Source organism: Lolium perenne, chromosome 1 (genome assembly GCF_019359855.2).
Source record: "Lolium perenne isolate Kyuss_39 chromosome 1, Kyuss_2.0, whole genome shotgun sequence".
Taxonomy (NCBI): domain Eukaryota; kingdom Viridiplantae; phylum Streptophyta; class Magnoliopsida; order Poales; family Poaceae; genus Lolium; species Lolium perenne.
Genome location: NC_067244.2, coordinates 40076254 through 40094742, shown reverse-complemented (window position 1 = coordinate 40094742; position 18489 = coordinate 40076254). Strand labels below are relative to the sequence as shown.

Here is an 18489-nt window from a genome sequence, read left to right as displayed (position 1 = left end):
AACACACCACTCGATTGTGTCTTTGTCGTGTACCATTAAAATTTTGTGGCATATTTATCAGAACACACCACCCGACTAAAAAGGGAAAGCTTTGCACTTTGTCTTCAAAACCAGTCATCACAAGTAAAAGTGCAAAACTTTCCGTTTTTCAGGCCGGTGGTGTGTTCTGTCCAAAGCTTTGCACTTTGTCTTCAAAACCATTCATCACAAGCAAAAGTGCAAAACTTTCCGTTTCTCGTGCTGGTGGTGTGTTCTGGCAAAAGTGTCACAAAATTGTAATGGTACTGACAAAAACATAATCGGACGGTGTGTTTTAGCAAATGCCGAGAAAATAACGGTGTTACGTACCTATATTTAGAGGTGTCACACACTATAAATGGTTAAAATTTACCAAGGAATGGAAGTTCTACCCGATGTCCTGTGACTCCTGGTAGCATAACGTAGGTCCGCCCCTACCTCTGTTGCCGCCTGAATAGTGGTAAAGGGAGGGCAGCCGAGTTGGCTGGCTATCCAGGCTCCATCGGCATCCAACGACGTGCATTGGAGAAAATATCCTTGACAGCTCCTCCGCCCTCCTTTGGCTACTCCCTCTACCTCCCATTCGATGGCTCCTTCTACCTCTCCTACGTCCTCCTCTTCCTCTTCCGACCCCTTAGACCCGCTTAGCATCATTGCCGCTGCAGGGATCCTCAATCAAATTTTGGTTAGTAGTTCAATTCGGACAACAATTACAGTTAACCCGAGCCATAACAAATGCATAACAAATTGAAGCCCCCATGTTTCGGTAGGTCTCGTTGTGCCCCGGCGCAAGGATAAAAGTGAGACAGTATATGATTGAGATTTATTGGCTTTAAACTGTGAGGCTCATCAAGGTCCCCCTGAGGTACGCATAGCATAGATTCCAATATCTATAGATAGAAACAAGTATTTTTTTTCATCGAAGTCTAATATTATCACAAGTATATTTGAAAACATAGCTGACAGAATTCATGCATACATTACACATAATATATATTCCAACATCAATTTATAGAAACAAGTATTGTTTCACCTAAGTCTAATATTGTAATAGTTATATTACAGAACATAGCTGGTGGAATTCACCACCTGTGCTATAGCATTTCATCAATGTGATAGCACAATTTCTCCTCAGACAAAGATAAATCTGTAGATGATTCAATGAGTTTAGCTTTAGCAGGATGTTTCTCTTGCACTTGGAACCAGTATCCCTGCTTACTTGTGTAGACTTGGAAGTTGGAACCAGTATCCCTGTATGTTGAACAAACCACGCAACAGACTATGTTACAGACAGTGTAGTTGTTGAGCTGAAACAATATGAATTTAATCATCTCTGAACAACATGCTTCACTGGTTCACTGCATGATGGGGAAAAAAAAAATGCTTGGTTAGAGACAAAAGTTTAATCATGTCTGCACCTTGTCCTGTGAATGATCTAGCATGGAAAAAAGAAATAAAAAACACAGATCCAATCCAAATGCTGTAACATTCAAGGTCAAAGATTAAGGTGCTGCTTCCATTGAGATGGCATAGAAGATATTTCCGACGCAAATGTAGGTGATCTGGTTGTCCATAGATGGCATAAAAGATTGGTCAATTGCAGCTATGGATCCATCGGATATCTTGGTGGCCCTAACAATTTGCTATCTTCTAGGTAGGGTGGGAGCACTAATCAATCAAAACATGGAAATACTCTGAATTATCCACGTTGCCGAAGTACATGATGCTGATGAAGGCTGGGATTAGGATATGGCCATATGGGTGTTCAGGTAAGGTGAAGAATCTGAAACGCACCAAGGTTTCTTTGATACAGCAGCAGCACACATTGTTTGCGATTGGACATTGTTTGCGATTTGATGGGTTCATGACACTTAATTTCTTTGCTGGCTATGTTTGTCTGCTTGATAAATGCATCTTTGCTGGCTATGAGTATATTTATATTCACTTATGCAGTAGCATCATAATAGCTGAGTACCTTGCCAATGATGTGGAATTTTACAATTTGTTAACAGAAGATCTCCTTCCCATGTTTCTATTCTACTACTGCATTTAGCATACTCCAACAAAAACCACTTCCAGTTCCGTTAATTTACTCATACTGTAGCTAAATTGTTGCTCCACAGTGTGCCAGTATGAAGTGCAGAGTATGTTCACACTTGTTTCAACAGAGCCATAGACTCATATATTGCTTCATGTTTCAGTGAATTGGAATTGGTAATGCTAAAGGACAACTAAATGCATTAGTATCTGTCTCTGTAATATTTATGCTCTCCTCTCCAGTATAAAATGAACATTGCTAGCCATTATTCAGGTTGGTATTTTTCTGTTCACTACTTCTTGTTTTTGTTCTGGTTCAGGTGGGCACTTCTTCTGACAAGGTACAGTATCCACACGAAAAGGCGCGGCGAGGTGGGCTTCCCGGAGCAGCTCCCACACGCGGTGGGCAGAAGAAAAGGTGACCGACATGAATGCGGCGAGGTTCTGCCATTGCCGGTGGCTGCCAGCGAGACATGGGGCATGGCGGCGGCGGTTGCAGACAAGCTGCTGGAGCTCTCCTCATCGACCTGCGCAGCACATGCGAGACAGAGAGCTGCTGGATCTGCCGGTGAAAACGAGGAGGGAGGTTCTGTGACGATCTGCCATAGCTTTTTGTGCTGCCGGAGTGGTTGGATGATCTGCGGCCTCCTTGGCGGAGCGGTCGATCGGCGTCCTGGGAGAGGTCGGAGGCGAGCCGGAGCAGGAAGAAGACGACGATCTGCCGGAGCTTTGGACTGCGGCCGAGCGGCGACGGCGAGGGAGTTGCGCAGGCCTCCGGCGAGCAGAAGCTGGTCGCAGGCGGAGGCGATGCGATCCTAGGCGTGGGATTCAGCTAGCTGATCCAATCCTACGATCGCACGCGTGGGATCAGGAGCTGATCGTGGGCGGGCGGGAGGACAGGTATCGCGGCTGGCGCGGCCGGCGGAGATCGCGGCTGGCCATTGTAAGAGGTTATTTTATACACACGCAAAGCTAGCCATGTGTGACAAACATCTATATCCCGCAAACCAAAAATGAACTGGACCTTGGCTCCGACAGAACCAGTTTCATGATAAAACAATTAGTAAATGCTATCAATTGCCTATTCTCTTTTCGCTTTCATTTTTTCCTGTTTAACATAACCAGAGACATATCATGTGAAACATGTTACTATACTTGATTGGCTTTTCAAGATACTGCAGCATAAGAAGAGCAGAAATTATAGTAATATTCAGATTCCCTTGGCCATTGTAAGAGGTTATTTTATACACACGCAAAGCTAGCCATGTGTGACAAACATCTATATCCCGCAAACCAAAAATGAACTGGACCTTGGCTCCGACAGAACCAGTTTCATGATAAAACAATTAGTAAATGCTATCATTCAAATGGAGATTGTAATTAACCACATGTACCATCCTCATTTTCAATCAATAAGCGGAGAAAATTTTTGGAGGTCAAATGTGTTGCCACGCAAAGCTGGACATGTGTAAACAATTGACTTTTTATTTTCTACCAGAATTAATTGTAGAGCGTTTGTGGTAAAAAAAAAAGCTGAGTGTTCCAGAAACTAACCACTCGTGCGTCCAGTGTCTACATGAACCTTGTTCCCGGCTAAAATGAAGGGGAATTGCTTGGGATCTGATGGGCCAGCCTGAAAACAAAAATTAAAATTAGAACCAACCCGACTTTCTTGCCTCTAAATATGAAATATTGTATATCAGTGAGCACCAAACATGCGAAATATCAATTGCATAATATTTAATAACTAAGAGGGCTTGTCGCCCACTATAGAACTAAATTAGTCCTGTGACCAACCATGTATTGTAAAATTGGGTGAGTTGCTGTTAGAACAATGTTAAGCACTTCTTTTTCATGGATTATTTTTCTCGCGCATTAGATAAACATTTTGTTTCTAGAAGGTATTAGAAGAATCCAAATTTATGAGTATCCCAAAGGAGACAAGATGAACATTGTTAATATTTGGCTTAATTACTTGCAAATGCGTCCAAAACAAAAGTTGGAGACGGGATCATAGCACACGCACCAGCAACGAATGCACTCCTTGGCCAAGTCCTCCTCAACCCAGGGGTCCTTGAATTCTCAAGATAGAGCTCTTCTATTCAGCAGCCGCTACGACACAGAGGTCAAGGCAATCTCAAGATCAATCACAGCCTGCCTTCTGTCACCGGCGTTACAGGCCTACACCAATGCCTTGCTGCTAGACATAACATGAGCAATGGATATTGAGCTTCTTAATTAAAATAGGATAGACTGAAAGGGATCATCTCAAGCAGCTAAACAAAGGGCACGATCTGGAAAACTGCCTGCGCTAAAGGGGAACCAGTAAGGAAAATACAACCAAAAAACAAGAAATCGCAATTCATAAGCATTTGAATAGTAAGTACAATAAGTGCACCTCACCACTATAAATGGTCCAAAGACCAGCACCTAAGTTTTATTTAATCAGTAACATAGGCCTAGCTAAGACAATGAAAGACTAAAGAAGCAAACAACAATACTACTATATAACAAAAGAAGAACATACCTTTGGAGAGCTTAAAACCAGAGTCAACCATACCAAGAAAATTAAAACCAGAGCCAACGGGGCTAAAGCATTATCTGTCTTGCTGTTGTGGAGAAACAATCTGGTCATGGTGGCATGCTTTGAGCCATCATGCAGAGATGGAGAAGAGGGCACATCCCTGCCAGCAGAAGAAGGCACTCAGCAGGTGCCGACATCATAAAATTTCTCAAGAGCAAAAAATTATCTGTAACTTACAAGCAATATAATGTCCAGCAATAAAAAATGATGCTTCCACCACTAAAGTATATTAAAATAATTGTTTTCTAGAAAAATTGGTGCGAAAACACAAAGTTTATCTCTTCCTTCATAAATACATGAATATCTCATAAGTGATCCTAGGATAGGCAATTCGTCAATATATAGCCTATTCATATTGCAGCAAAATCCATCCTTTGTGTAAAAATGGACAGACTAAACAGGGACGTCCATAATTCAAATTGATGGTTATACCTAACGCAGATGAGTGAGATAAGGTAATGTGCCATCCTATTTTTATATATAAAAAAATCCAACAAAGTATGATGTACGCTGCAATTCCCCACAACGAACAGATTCTTATGGAGAAATCTGGAATATAGAAGTGTTACCTGTCATATTTTCAGCCTGAGTACTTCCAAGTCACTTGATGATCTCCATTCCAATATTATCCAAAATAAATGTGCTGTCTCCTGGAACATTGGGAACACACAAACTAACTGAAACTGCGGGAACAATGTGACGGTATAAAGAACAAAAAAGTCAATATTGAGTTCCAACAAAAGAAAAAAGAAGAGAAGATCTGAGAAGGTAACAGACTATTCCCAAGGCGCCTAACTCAGAGAACTTACTAATACTGTAGATTTGTGAGCTGATTAACTCTGATAAAGGGTCTAAAAAACTTATAGTGATTCAGAGGGGATAATATGACAGGTGAAAATAGGCCAATGTTAGAAATAAAGAGGACGATTTGCTTGCACATCAGGACATTGGATGCAAGTTACTTGCAAGAACAATATATATACCCCACAACAACAAGTTAATCACACAAAATGAGAGAAATCTCAGATTTTTCTTGCAAAAGTCGACCATAGGAGTGACTGCCACAATACATATTGATAGTATTGAGGTTTTCTCTAAGATATGATATTACCAGAGGGAGCTTGTGCAAATGCATCTACATAATGTAACCCAATAACTAAATTGTATCTGCATGTATAAAATGCAGAAAGATGGCTAGCAAATAGTTTTATTTTTATGAAAAACAAACATTGTAGAAAGTCAATCAGCCTAATTCCGTTGTGTTCAAGAAACAAGAAATCTCTCTAGGGAACCAGAACACATACTAATGCTTCTCTGTCAAGGGCGCCACAGCGGAGAAACATAGGGCTGGACCAAATTATGTTACGGAGTATATAAAAACATCCCTTGTCCAATTCCATTTTCAATCACAATGATGATACAATGTTTTTACTTTGGTAGAGCCAAACCACACTACTCCTATTTCCTTGAAGAAAGAAACTATTCGTAAATTGACACATGTTCTGGCCCTAGTGGTTCTTACCATCATTTCTTCGTTCCTATCTTCTCTACCAGTAGTGTTCATTCACCATGTTATAGCTGCGCTTGGCCGCTTGTGCACAGATGAGCACAAAACTGCAGAATTGAAGATAGCTTTCTATAAAGTGTGGTCAGCTACAAGAAGGTAAAACACAAACGAATTGATTCTTCTCCACTTAAAAATCATTGCATGGGAGTATACAGTTTTACCAGGAGCTGCAGGCTAAAATCAAAGGATCGAAACGTTGAATAAATTAACAACCGAATCTTTACATTTTAGGAAAGCAGATTGCAAAATCGCAAATGGTAAACCCAAATCATGTCAAGTTTGAACAAACTCTGGGTGACTATTTCATGATGCCCAATATGCTGTTGTTTCAAGACATCCAAATAGACATACACATAATTTGACACATTATTATCTTAAGAAAATACATCTGGATATTCTAATCACATAATATACGTTTTCATGTTAACCACCGGCAAAATAGGCCCCATCACCTTATTTATGTAGCAGTTATGGGTTCATGTCAAACTGACATACCAAAGTCATTATGGAAAGTAGAGATTTTTTCATATGGCAGTGCTTCAGGATAAACTCACCTAATTATGCATCCACCTAGACAAATCAGTTTCACCAACTTGTGATGCATCAATAGCATTAAAACAAAAGGGCCTTTCATTTGTACCTTTTGCAATCAGCGAATTGGTACCATTCCTGACAGTAATTACATGATCCTGCTAGAGGTAGAAATAAGCATTATGTCACACTTATAAAACAACAAATGATTACCGAAAGAGAAAAAAATGCGTGTATACTATTAATAATTTTTCCTCTAGGAGCCATGATACCTGAAACTATTTATGCTAACAAATTTAGAAAAGCTGTGAAACAAGGCGACGTATGAACAAAGTTTTTTCACACAGAAAATGACTTATCATCAAAAATAACCACTAATAATAATTTAGAGATTTCCTTTTAGTAAACAATGCATCATTGAGTCCAAATTGTACCTCTCCTTTTGCATCTGTGTCGACAACGAAACAAAACAGATAACAATAAGAAGACGGCACCAACTGAGCATAAATTATGAATTCCATAGGAAAATCAAAGAAGGGAAGGGAGGGAGCTGAAGGTTGTTGGCAAGGTCGCCCTACTCCGGCCGAGGACACCGCACTACCAGGGGAGTCGGCCAGACATCTTGTTGACATCTTCGGGGAGGAGATGAAGGAGAACCAAGTCCTCAAATTTAATCTGCAACAATCATTGAGAGTTGTTTTTTATTAGTAAACTCACACCAAGATAAACAACTATACAATATTAAGGATTTTTTGCATGTTGCAATGTAAAGAGCAAGACCACATATCCTATTATGCATTAGAAACTGTGAATTATTTGGGTTCCCAGAACAACCAACATAAATTAAAATAGAACTGGACCATTTATGCTCATATACCTTAATATCCACTAACCGAACCCTCAACAAAATTACCTGAGTCCTTCTATCCTTTTTTAAGTGAGTCCTTTTATCTATGCCTAAACCAATCAACAAAATCTGAACATAGAGAGAGATGGGGATAAGGGTGCGCACCGGGAAGAGCAACATTAGCTCCCGCAATGTGTTGGGGGACCTTGTCCTGCTGCCGCGCCGAGGCCGTAACAAACGGCCAACAAAAGCACAATGAAAGAATCGTTTCTCCGCCTTCCCTGGATGTCTCGTTAATGGTTCTGATCTGGGAAAGCCATAAATCCATCGGATGAAAACACAAAGAAGAAACCACAGAACTAACATGTTAGATCTAACAACCTAGAAATAGAAAAGAGAACAGAGAAGAGGGAGAAGCAAACCTGAACCCGCTGCCGCCTGACTCGCGCCTCCTAGGCACGCCGGCCGTCCGGCCATCCACCATCCGGCGAGCATCCGCACCCGCCGTATCCAGCCGTTGCGCCGTCGCATCTGGCTGTCCAGCGAGCCTCCGTCACCGCCGTGTACAGCCGCCGCTCTGCCGGGTACAGCCGCGTCCGGCCATCCGGCAAGCTCTCCGTCGCCGCCGCGTCCAGCCATCGCCGTCGCTCGGGGTGGAGGAGAGGACGACGAGCTCCCGGCGGCGCGCTGCCCCACGACTCCGTGTGCTCGACGCCCGCGACCGGCGGCGCCAGCGGCGGCGCCCGCGGCTGCTCCCGGGCCCGCGCTGCCGGCCGCCTCCGCGACGGGCGCGCCGCCACGTCGCATCCAGAGCCGGGACGGCCGCCACCTCCACGCTGCGCCCCAGCCTCCTCTTCTTCACCTACGGAGGCCGGCGCAGCTCCGCCTCCCTCCTCCTCCCGCATGCGCCGTCGTCGTCGCCACACACGGTCAAACAAGGGGAGAAGGAGGCGGCTCGGGGATTGGAGGCGGCTCGGGGATTTGGGGGAGGATTGGGCAGCAGCTTCTGGCTAGGGTTTTTTCACCCACCGCTCCGTGGAAGTCGACGAGTGCGAGCACCCGCCGCTCTCTCTCGCTATCGGCCCCGCACAAAGAGGGACCCAATCGTCATGGAGCATACACGAGCAGAGGAAGGTGACGAAAAAATCACCACATCCGACGGCTGAGGTGAAAAGCGGGATTGGGGATTTACTGTGCAAGTGAAATGGGCGACCAGGATTGATGTGCCCCTCTGAGGTGCCTCCAACGCCCGAGTAGTCTAGGAACATTTATAGAAGTAATGTCGATCAACCTTGGAACAGTTGGAAAAGCCTAAGCTAAGTCACTCAATTACAACAGTGCTGCAACCCACTCCAGCCCAATGCAAACGGGACAGACCTGTCCATTTGAGTCAAAATGGTAATATCTCAGCCCCCTGACACATAATGACCGATCTTGTCCGTGGCAATATATTTGAGACCCAAATTTAGGTCGTAAATGCGTCGTTGCGAACATAGTGTGGTCAACACGCGTGTTCACTCCCTTCTCCCTCGAGCCCGCTTGGTAGTAACCCACTCGTTTCGGTTTATGCAAGCCAGTAGAAGCGGGCAGCTTCGCTTACAGTTTTCTGTGACACGTTAATGGCATTGCCTCACGTTTCGCACGCCAGTGCTGGTGCAGGCGGCGGTAGGCTTTCCCGGTAGGCATTGAAGGCAAGGCAGTGCGACCTCCTTTTTTAAGAGGGCATGCCACAACCATACCGAGCCACGCCATTGCCATCGCCCATTTCCTTTCGGGCATGCTGGTGCCATGGGAAAAGGGTGTCTCTTCCAAAGTACCAAGCACGACGACGAGGCCAGCTCAACCTGGGGTGGGCAGAAGAAGGAGCGACACCGCCGGTACATCCAGGTGGACCTCATGCGGCGGCTGTTTGAGAAGGAATGATCGGTGCCCTGGTTAGATGTGAACCTGCTGACAGGTTGGCTTCTCAACTCGCGGCGGGTGTCGGTGCCTCCGGTGCCACGAGCGGCGCCCCCTGGCGGAGGCGCGGCGAGATGCGCTGCCGCCGCTTTATCCCGTCACCGGATCTGCACGACGATCTAGTCTTAGCCACCGACTTCCACATCTAGCAGTCCTTCGGGTCGTGGAAGTTCAACCCGTACCGCCGAGCTGGATACCTCGACGACGTGGCCCTCTTTCATCCGTGAGATGGAAGTCGGCCTGATGGATGAGGAGTAGGACGAAGATGGATATGAAGACAACGACCTCTTCGACAACGACCGGGCGTCGTCTTTGCCCGTCGGCGTTAACTTGGACTCCAGCCACCAGACCTCACGGAAGAGGAGATGGCCATCGCCCAGAGCCATATGGACGAGCTCCCACAATAGCATAAAAACTCTTTTCGTGTCTGAAATGTGTTAGGCCGGTGAAGACGCCTTAAAGGAGACCATTTTGAATAGTGATTTTTCTTCTCCGTGCCAGCGCAACTTCCAGTTGAAGGAAATGGATAAGACGAATTTTTGGGTGGAGAGGAAAAATTACTACTCACTTGCATTTTTGTGGGATGGAATGACAAAACATTTAGAGTAAATTTTGACCACCGTTCAAAGATCCTCGTAGGCTTAGCCACACGAAATGCACCTATAGTTTCCAAAAATTCACAGCGACACGAAATGACGACGCTCAACACGGGAAGAAGTGGCATCCCAATCTGTGGCCCCGAGAATCGGGTGATGGATCGACGTCACTCGGCACACGCCAAAACGCCCCGTCGGCCGCGGCCGCGCCCGCAAAATATCGGCCGGCGGCCCCGTCGACCACCCACCGTCACCTTCGCGAATCTTCCTCCTCCGCTCCGCCACACACAGCAAGACCACACCCACCCACCACACGGCCGACCACAACCTCGGATAACTCCCTCGATTTCCCCTCCCCCGCCGCGCCGGGCAACCAAAGTCGCCGTCTTTTTCCCCGGCCCACCGCGCCTCCACGCCGCTCGCCCGCCCGGTAACTCCGCCCCGCCAGATTTATCCCCGACCACACCACTTCTTCTGTCTTCTCCCCGTTGCCGAAACTCTCAACAATTCTATCCGCTCCGCGCGATGGTGGGCGACCTCTCCCTGCTCGCCTCCGCCTCCCCGGTTCACCTCGCCCCCGCCAAAGACCTCCATGCCGCCCTTCCCTTCCCGCCCAAGATCAGGCCCACGCAGCAGCTCTCCCCGTCCCCGCAGCAGCACCTCCTGGAGGCCACATACCAGGCGCAGCAGCAGCAGCAGCCCCTGCAGCACATGATGGCGGTGCCGGGGCTAGCCACCCAGGCATCGGCCGCCGCCGCCGCCGCCTACCAGGCCTTCGACAGGGCCAGCCTCATCGACGTCCAAGGTTCGCGATTTCCTTCTGACAATTAAACCGGTTCTGGCCGTGCTGGCACCGTCTTGTGAATTCGATGCTGCCTGTCTCGTTTCATCGTCGGATGCTGCTGTTGCAGAGGTCTGTTAAGAGGACTGAATTGCTGCAGAGTTTAACAATTGCCTCACGGGAAATCGTGTGGCCCTATGACAGAATTAGGCGCTGCACCCTCTTGCAGAGGAAACCTGCTTTCCCCGTGATAAACACAAACTATTCTGCTCTACTCAAAGCAACAGAGTTAAAAGATTTCTGATTGTTAACTTATTAGGTTAGAAGCAACAAGCATGATGCATTAGCCTTAGTCTAGGGTGTACAGTCCTTTACACATTAACTGCTTGTTTCGGTGCTTATCAGTTTAATGTTTGCCTGATACAAATATGTTCATTCCCCAATGACGATACAACTTAGAATTATCGCTGCACCCTCCTCTTGCAAAGCATTCTGCTCTACTCAAAGCAACAGAATTGAAAACTGCTGATTGTTATTAACGTATTACAGAAGCAAGAAAAATGCCACATGAGGCTTCGCTTGCGGTGTACAGTCCTTTACGCATCGATTGCTTCCTTCGGTGTTGCACGCAGCAGATTGTCGATTGGGATTGCGCTACATACATTAAACAAGAAGCGTGACGCACGAGCCGTAGCTTGCGGGTTACAAAAGTGATACAAAAAAAAAACATTCCTTTTACGCATCGACTGCTTTGCGTGTGTTGTAAGCGAGATGTTGTCTATTGAACTAGCGCTGCCTTTTGTTTCAAGTCGGATGGCTGCTCCTGCCGCTATGCCACACTTAGTTCTGGTCAAGCTTAATTACATACCCTGCGGTTTATCCTTCGGTTTATAGTTTGTCATCCACTGTACAAGTCCAGTTTTACGTGTGTGTTGTTCAAGTTCAAAGTTTCAATCTCTGACGGCTCTCATGTTTATTTATTGTGTAACAGATACGCACCCCGACTCTATTCAACTGAGCCTTGGGATTGCTGAGCAGTGCGCAAGGCAAGAGAAAATCCTAAAGTTTCTAATGTCAGGATCCGATGTGAATGAACTCGATGCGTCTATACTGGCTGAACTCACGGGACCCCAGAACCTACCAATGAACATGGGCAGCCAACCATATATCCCCGATGACAAGTTAACCATCTACGAATTCGCATTGGAGGAGCCACAGCAGTATCTACCAGAAAATCAACTCATCATCCCTGATCCTCTTTTGGAATTTGCTCAGTCCCATGGTTCTGCCCTTGCAATTGATGAAAATGGTCGGATCATCTTCACTGGGAGTGGAGATGAGATGAGAGATCTGCTTTCCGTTTTCTTGGAGTTCAATGTGCCTAAGCCAGAACCAAGGGGTTGCAAGGATGCATATTTAGTTCCATACTTTGACAGGTAATAATGTGCAGCATCATGCTCCATGTGAACTGTTTCTCTTCTTCATCTTATTTACTCGCTCACCAAGCTAGGTTGAGTGATATGCACAGTATTCACTGCCAGATAGGGGAATCACTTATAACAATTCCTTAGTGCCATCCACTTGTAATGTCTGCATTAATTTATGGAGTGGAAGTTCTAGAGCACATAATGCTGTTAAAATATTCCAAATGCAGAGAATATACTTCATGGCAAATATCTTCTCTGTAAACTGGTATTCTGATTCAGCCGTCCCATGAATTATCTCAGGATTGCATGATGTCGCATGTAAATCTTTCTTAGTTAGTTGCATGTGCTGACACTTTGACTTGAGTGACTGAACATTTTCAACCATGTCAGCTGAATCGGATGTATAACATGTCTGATATCTTCGGGACAGAAAACCATATCTAGCTATCTGCTGACCTTAGAAGAGGGATCTACTGTAGCAAGGCATAACTTGGAACTAATGAATATGTCAATGTTTAAATGATCTCTTGAGTACTTATCATTGGATCTAGGCAGCATTTCTTCTGCCTGATAATTATCTTAGAAGAATCCCTTCTTTCTGATTTCTGCAATGTTCTTCAGAGTTATGGTTAATTGTTTAAATTTGAATTAGTGCAGCTATATGATTATGCATACCATTTTCATTCTGTCAGTTACATGACATACATCCTTTTGGCATAAGCAGGAAAAGGGGCCGAAATAGTAGCCAATCCAATTCAAATTTGGCAAGCACAGCCATCGATGCTTCGAAAAGGTAGTGTAGCTTCTTTTATTTGTGTATTACTTCATGTTGGTGTTCTCTTGGTATACACAGTTATGATAACTTCCATGCTTAGGTTTGAGTATTTCTATGTTTATTCTTCAACCTGCTGGTTACCAACTTATCATAGTATACACCTGACTGATGTTTAATACTTCTGTAATCACTTGTACCATCAACTAGGCATAAAGGGTACAGTTCTGTATATCTTTAATCTTCCTAATTCCAATTGTCAGATTTAAATTGGTACAAATTATTGCTTGTATGTAGATCCTGAGTTCCCGACCATTATACCAAACTGGTTGCTATATCAGTAACTAGCGCAACAGATATTTTTCGTATCCCAGCTGTCAACCATTGCATGAAACACTTACCTTGAAGGTGAACCCTAAACATTAAATCTTGGATATCTATACACAAAGACCTAAACATCATGCACAAGTTAATCGACATTGAGAATACTGTAGTATGACCGTACTGCACCTGCTACTTGTACTATATCCGAAATCGTTTCCATGTTCTAATATGGCTGCCTTAAAATATGCAGCACGACAAACGTGAAGGCAAAATCTCAATCGAAGAAGAAACAGAAGGGAAAAAACATCAATGAGCGTGACATGCTTCAGAAGAATTACTTCCAGGCCAGCGAAGCAATTTTGTCGATCCTCCTGGACAAGAACAAAGACAGCTCGTCAATTCTCTCACTGAAAAAAGCAGGTCCTGAGATCAGTGAACTGTTGACACAATGCTCTATTGCTATTGCCGGAACTGGCTTGGCTGTTCTTCTGTCTGTCGTGTGCAAAATTGCTATCGGTGGGAGGACTCCCTTCGCCGCTACCCGTCTGCTGAACACGGGCGTTGGGTTTGGACTCTTCTGGCTCTCATGTGCGGTAAATAACCTGCGGGACACGATCACCAGCATATTTAGAGGCCCAACCGACACAAGCATGGAGGATGAAGCTGCAGTGAGAATACAGAGAAGCGTGAATGATATTCTTTTCAGAGCTGTAACTCTCTTGGCAGTCACTGCGTTGAAGTTTGCCTGAGCAGTTCCCACCTGCGACGTATGGTCCACCTTTTTGGTTTAGGAGTACAGGACCAGTACTTGTGTAGGATTAAGTGCCAAATACCTTCATCATAATTTCATGATGGCCTTGTAGAACATGTGCAACTTTGTAAATTGTACAGAATTTTGCTGGCAGCTTGATGTATATGAAAGATAAATTTTGCGTACTTCAGACGTTGAATAATCCAGTGACCTTTATATATTTGTATTCCTAGCAGACAGAATCCAGGTCTTTGTCGTTTCACTTATTTCGTGGTCCATTGGTTTGGTCAATTATACTAGAAATACAAAGGCTTGATATGAACTTAATGTGACGATGATGATTGCAAACACAAAGTACAAAATAACAGAGGAGTCACTTATTGATGTGACGATGATGATTGCAAACACAAAGTTCAAAAACAGAGGAAGCACTTCGCCAGCAAGCATCCATGAAACAATCACAATACTGCATTTGACGTTCAAATAAGATTGATGTCACTGCGATTAAAGCTAAATAATATTACTCCGAGAGCATCTTATGATAACAATGTAATCTCAAGAAGTTGGACACTCGATCTATCATATGAGAGCATGTAAGGAAGAAAACTCGAGGGAGCCACAGTGCTAGTAATGTTGACGATAGACAACTTGGCGTCGGCAGCTGCCTTGGCAAAGCAACTGAAAGTATCCACATTCCGAATAACTGTGGCCATATAGGCAACGCGGCCTCCAGTTGCGCCCTTCTCAGATGCTTCATCACTAGTTTCTTTGTTGGTTGCCGCTTTGACACTTGTGCGTTGCTCATTGTCTTCTCTAAGTAGCATAGAAAGTACCCGAACCAGGTGAGGCACACAGGACGGATTGTATATAATGTCTGCACCAAGACTGGCAAAAGATAGAGGTTAAATGAGAAGCTGAAGCATGTACAACAAGCAATTGTTTTGTTATCTGCTTTGGAAGTAGGCTACACAATTATTTAACTGGCACTCTCAAGGTTCCGCAGAGTAGTGCTTATGTTTAAATTAGTTTCAGGAACTCACAGCTTAACAAAATAACAAACTGAAAAATGAAAGCATAATAATGCTACAGAAATACAAAAGAAGTAGTGCAAAAAAGAATATAAAATACTCACACTACATCTCTCTGGCAGCCCCATAAATCTTTATCAGACGCTTCTTCCCAGGAAAGATATTTGCACTCTACCTACATGCATGTCAGAATATAGTAAGATCAAAGTTTAGTGTAAAACTGAACTCATCCAAAGCGCAAAGGGAACATCTCCTTCAAGAGGCGGTTTTGTGGGCAAGGGCCAATCCTAATTTGAAAAATAAATATGGAATTCAGTGCATCATCACTCTTTCCAAGGGACAGAATGCTGGCAGTCCTGTTAATCTACAAGACGCTATGCATACATTATCTAACAAAATGAGTTTGATCTAGGGCTAGCTATGCTATCCAATTACTGGATTGCTAAGATCGTCTATTTACAAACAAAAATCACATTGCCAATCTAAAATGCGCGATATTGAAAATATAGAAGCTGATATTTACGCAAGGAATCAAACAAACCTTATTATTGCTTTCTATTACTAGTTGAGAATCCTTTATGTATAAGCTGTTCATTTCCATGTTCGCCTTCATGTTAGCTAGAGTAGATACATCACCGTCAGTAAGAATAACCTGCATCATTACACACATTTTGCCTTAGATGTGTTTCTTGTCCCATAAATGTTTCACCTTGGAAAAAATTTATGCACTTCGTTGGCACGGATAGTTCATGCATAGTTATCGCTCATAGCTCAGATTGTCAAATTTGAAGAATTAAATATGGTAACATAGACGCTTCACCAACTTTCATCAGGAATGACAGGAATATTTTTAATAAAGATCACTCCATGCAGAAAGATAACCGTTTACTTGAATGGAGAGTGGCATTACAATCTTTCATACCTTGGAAGCACCAACGTAGTTAAGACATACGCCAACCAAACCAACACCAGAACCTAGCTGCTTATCATGAAAACATAAGAAAAATAATCACACATTAAAGTTCACAATAACAGTCATGCCCCAGCTTTTACCCTTGATCCAGTTAGCCAGAGGACTAAGTCGTCACTATTTCCGGTATACAAAACTAAATTAATTTCAACTAATAAACTAATTTCTCAAGGAAAAATATCAAGGGGAAACTGCACATAAAACATGGCAGTAATAAAAGCATTGACTTGATGAGGCTGTACCAACTACCAGGTGCTCACAATTTTCTGGCGCAAAAGGTATATGACAGCATGTGCACAACTACAAGTTGCATTACTACAATAATACTTGTATCGGATGCAAGAAAATACTTAAATACATGCAAATCGAGAACCTACAGTAGTCTACAAAATAGACAAGACCTCGTCATCTGAACTTGCTAATATTCTGCATAGGATATGCATATCAGTAAATAAAGCTACAATATTATTTCACAGCAGAAAATAGAACTGTACAATTGCAAGGACGGGCAAGCAAGACCAGAACACGTTCCATAAATATGAAGTGTTCATTTAAATCTAATTCTAAGCCAAGACTACAAATAAAGTACCCGCATAAAAAAAAAAGACTACAAATAAACACTTTACCTCAAAGCAAGATTTTTTGGAGAAAAGTTCTGGGAATGAAAGAATGAACTCAGATAAAAATAAACTTGAGGGCCAAAGACAACACCTGAAATAGTAAAATGGCCACTGATATGAGTAAATTAACACAAAATGAAAGTAGCTCAACATAATATATGAACACATGAGTTCAAATATTTAGACCCATCATACCCTGTATCACCTTCAAGCATGTTAGTGGAGCATGATAATTGGGCAACCAAGCTTACTGGATTTGAGGAAACATTGTCATCTGCATAAACATGTCTGTTAGTAAACTGTTATAATTAAATAGCTATGGAAATCCTGTCAAAAAAATAAATAGCTATGGAAATCCTGTCAAAAAATAAATAGCTATGGAAATATGTGAGAAAAGTGTTCCAAATATAAAAACTCACATGTAGGAGAAAGAAAGGATATATCCTTATAGATCTTGTTAGCCACATCCAGCGAGGAATTGTTCTGCATAGAGACAGAGAAAGGAGCTACTCTTGAGTATATAGTGTCAAATGAGTAGTGATTATTGAGATGCATTAAAATAATATATCCACATACTGCTTTTGACAACATACACTGGCCCAATTCCTCATAGAGTTCATCGATCACAATATCTGACGATAATTCAGCCTCGGCAATAACCTTTTTAAGTATAGTTTCTACATAGGCATAATTTGGACTTTTCCCTACCTGCGAGAGTACACAATGCTAGAGTTCAAACCAGCAGCGGGAAGAAAAATAGCAAGGAGTACCAAGAAAATCAGCATTACTGCAGTGCATTCACAAGTGAATTAAATTTTAGTTCTACTGTGATTAGCTATAATTTTAAAATATATTAATTAACAATTCCAGTAGGTAATTTTTCTGATCTGAAAAAGAAAAAAGCCATTTACATTAGTTCCAATACAGTTCTCCAGAATAAAATTTTGAACGTGCGGCGTGACAGAACCTCCACCAGCTTTTCTGCATAATCCAAATTTAAATAAATATCACCATAACGTTTTGAGGGGAAAAAATCAATAGCTAATGCTCACACGCCGAAATTATGAACTGCAATTGAAAACGGAAGCTATTGAAAAACCAATTTTCAGCAGAGGCTCTGATTACTTCCGCTTGCGCATAGGTGGCTCAGGAGTTTTGTTAGGATGGCGGTAGTTCAGTGCTCTACATTGAGCAATCTAGCGTGCTTTGGTGAGCTCATGTACATACCTGGCGAGGGTGAGGACGCAGGCGGGCGGCTCCAGGGCGAGGATGGCGAGTTTGAGGTGGAGCAGCAGCTGCTCGTCTCCCGCGACAGCCATGGGCGGCGTGCAGAGACAGATTTGCGGCGCTTTTGGGAGGCGGCGGGGCGTGATGCAAGCGAGCCGCCGCCCGTGGGGATGGGGAAAAGGCTGTCTGAGTCGCAGCAGCAGTAGTAGCCGGCGGCGGTGACTCTTTTGCCCTTTTTAGGAATTTTTTCTTACAACCGGACTGACGGCCCAGGGCTGGACTCCTTTTTCTTTCAAGGGAGCACGGATATAAGCTGAGTTTTATAAAAGTTTAAGGGTGTGCCTATGTCTCAGTTGACTGAGATTTTCTTAAGTCTCAGTCAACTCAAAAAAGTGCAACTGCAGTTCAAAGAAAAGTGTAACTCAGTCCAGTTGCACATTTCTGACAGAA

The 18489-nt window shown here is 43.6% G+C and overlaps 2 protein-coding genes and 2 long non-coding RNA genes across 5 annotated transcripts; 2 read left to right on the top strand and 2 right to left on the bottom strand.

Annotated features, from left to right (window-relative positions):
- Positions 1-368: 368 nt before the first annotated feature.
- LOC127347300 (uncharacterized) lies at positions 369-3242 on the top strand. Its single transcript, XR_011753360.1, has 3 exons — positions 369-1575; positions 1677-1787; positions 2376-3242. It is a non-coding gene; the product is annotated as an uncharacterized lncRNA (long non-coding RNA).
- Positions 3243-3618: 376 nt separating this feature from the next.
- On the bottom strand, positions 3619-7462 carry LOC127347310 (uncharacterized). The gene is made up of 5 exons (XR_011753354.1): positions 6761-7462; positions 5209-6253; positions 4583-4739; positions 4082-4252; positions 3619-3688 (listed from the first exon to the last, which is right to left on the bottom strand). It is a non-coding gene; the product is annotated as an uncharacterized lncRNA (long non-coding RNA).
- Positions 7463-10486: 3024 nt separating this feature from the next.
- On the top strand, positions 10487-14379 carry LOC127347282 (uncharacterized). Of its 2 annotated transcripts, XR_007879612.2 has the most exons (5): positions 10487-10944; positions 11912-12356; positions 13072-13140; positions 13694-14250; positions 14300-14379. XR_007879612.2 is itself a non-coding variant. In XM_051373491.2 (4 exons), exons 1-4 carry the CDS (start codon positions 10665-10667, stop codon positions 14190-14192), a joined length of 1293 nt encoding a protein of 430 aa, XP_051229451.1. In that variant the 5' UTR covers positions 10488-10664; the 3' UTR covers positions 14193-14379. The 2 variants fall into 2 exon arrangements, 1 of the variants encoding a protein (XP_051229451.1); XM_051373491.2 differs by having other exon boundaries at positions 10488-10944; positions 13694-14379.
- A 265-nt stretch (positions 14380-14644) lies between these two features.
- On the bottom strand, positions 14645-18287 carry LOC127347292 (uncharacterized). Its single transcript, XM_051373499.2, has 10 exons — positions 18040-18287; positions 17724-17793; positions 17389-17520; positions 17232-17295; positions 17008-17086; positions 16819-16903; positions 16145-16201; positions 15764-15874; positions 15327-15397; positions 14645-15079 (listed from the first exon to the last, which is right to left on the bottom strand). Exons 1-10 carry the CDS (start codon positions 18129-18131, stop codon positions 14731-14733), a joined length of 1110 nt encoding a protein of 369 aa, XP_051229459.1. The 5' UTR covers positions 18132-18287; the 3' UTR covers positions 14645-14730.
- Between the last annotated feature and the right edge of the window lie 202 nt (positions 18288-18489).

Bases quoted from the DNA above. Each gene is read 5' to 3' on its own strand.
- LOC127347282 (XM_051373491.2), top strand. From the start codon at position 10,665: ATGGTGGGCGACCTCTCCCTGCTCGCCTCCGCCTCCCCGGTTCACCTC. The intron at 10,945-11,911 runs GTTCGCGATTTC...ATTGTGTAACAG, and splicing joins CAGCCTCATCGACGTCCAAG to ATACGCACCCCGACTCTATT. The intron at 13,141-13,693 runs GTAGTGTAGCTT...TAAAATATGCAG, and splicing joins GCCATCGATGCTTCGAAAAG to CACGACAAACGTGAAGGCAA.
- LOC127347292 (XM_051373499.2), bottom strand. From the start codon at position 18,131: ATGGCTGTCGCGGGAGACGAGCAGCTGCTGCTCCACCTCAAACTCGCC. The intron at 17,296-17,388 runs GTATGTGGATAT...GTCTCTATGCAG, and splicing joins AGTGTATGTTGTCAAAAGCA to AACAATTCCTCGCTGGATGT. The intron at 15,398-15,763 runs GTTTGTTTGATT...ACATGCATGTAG, and splicing joins TAATAGAAAGCAATAATAAG to GTAGAGTGCAAATATCTTTC.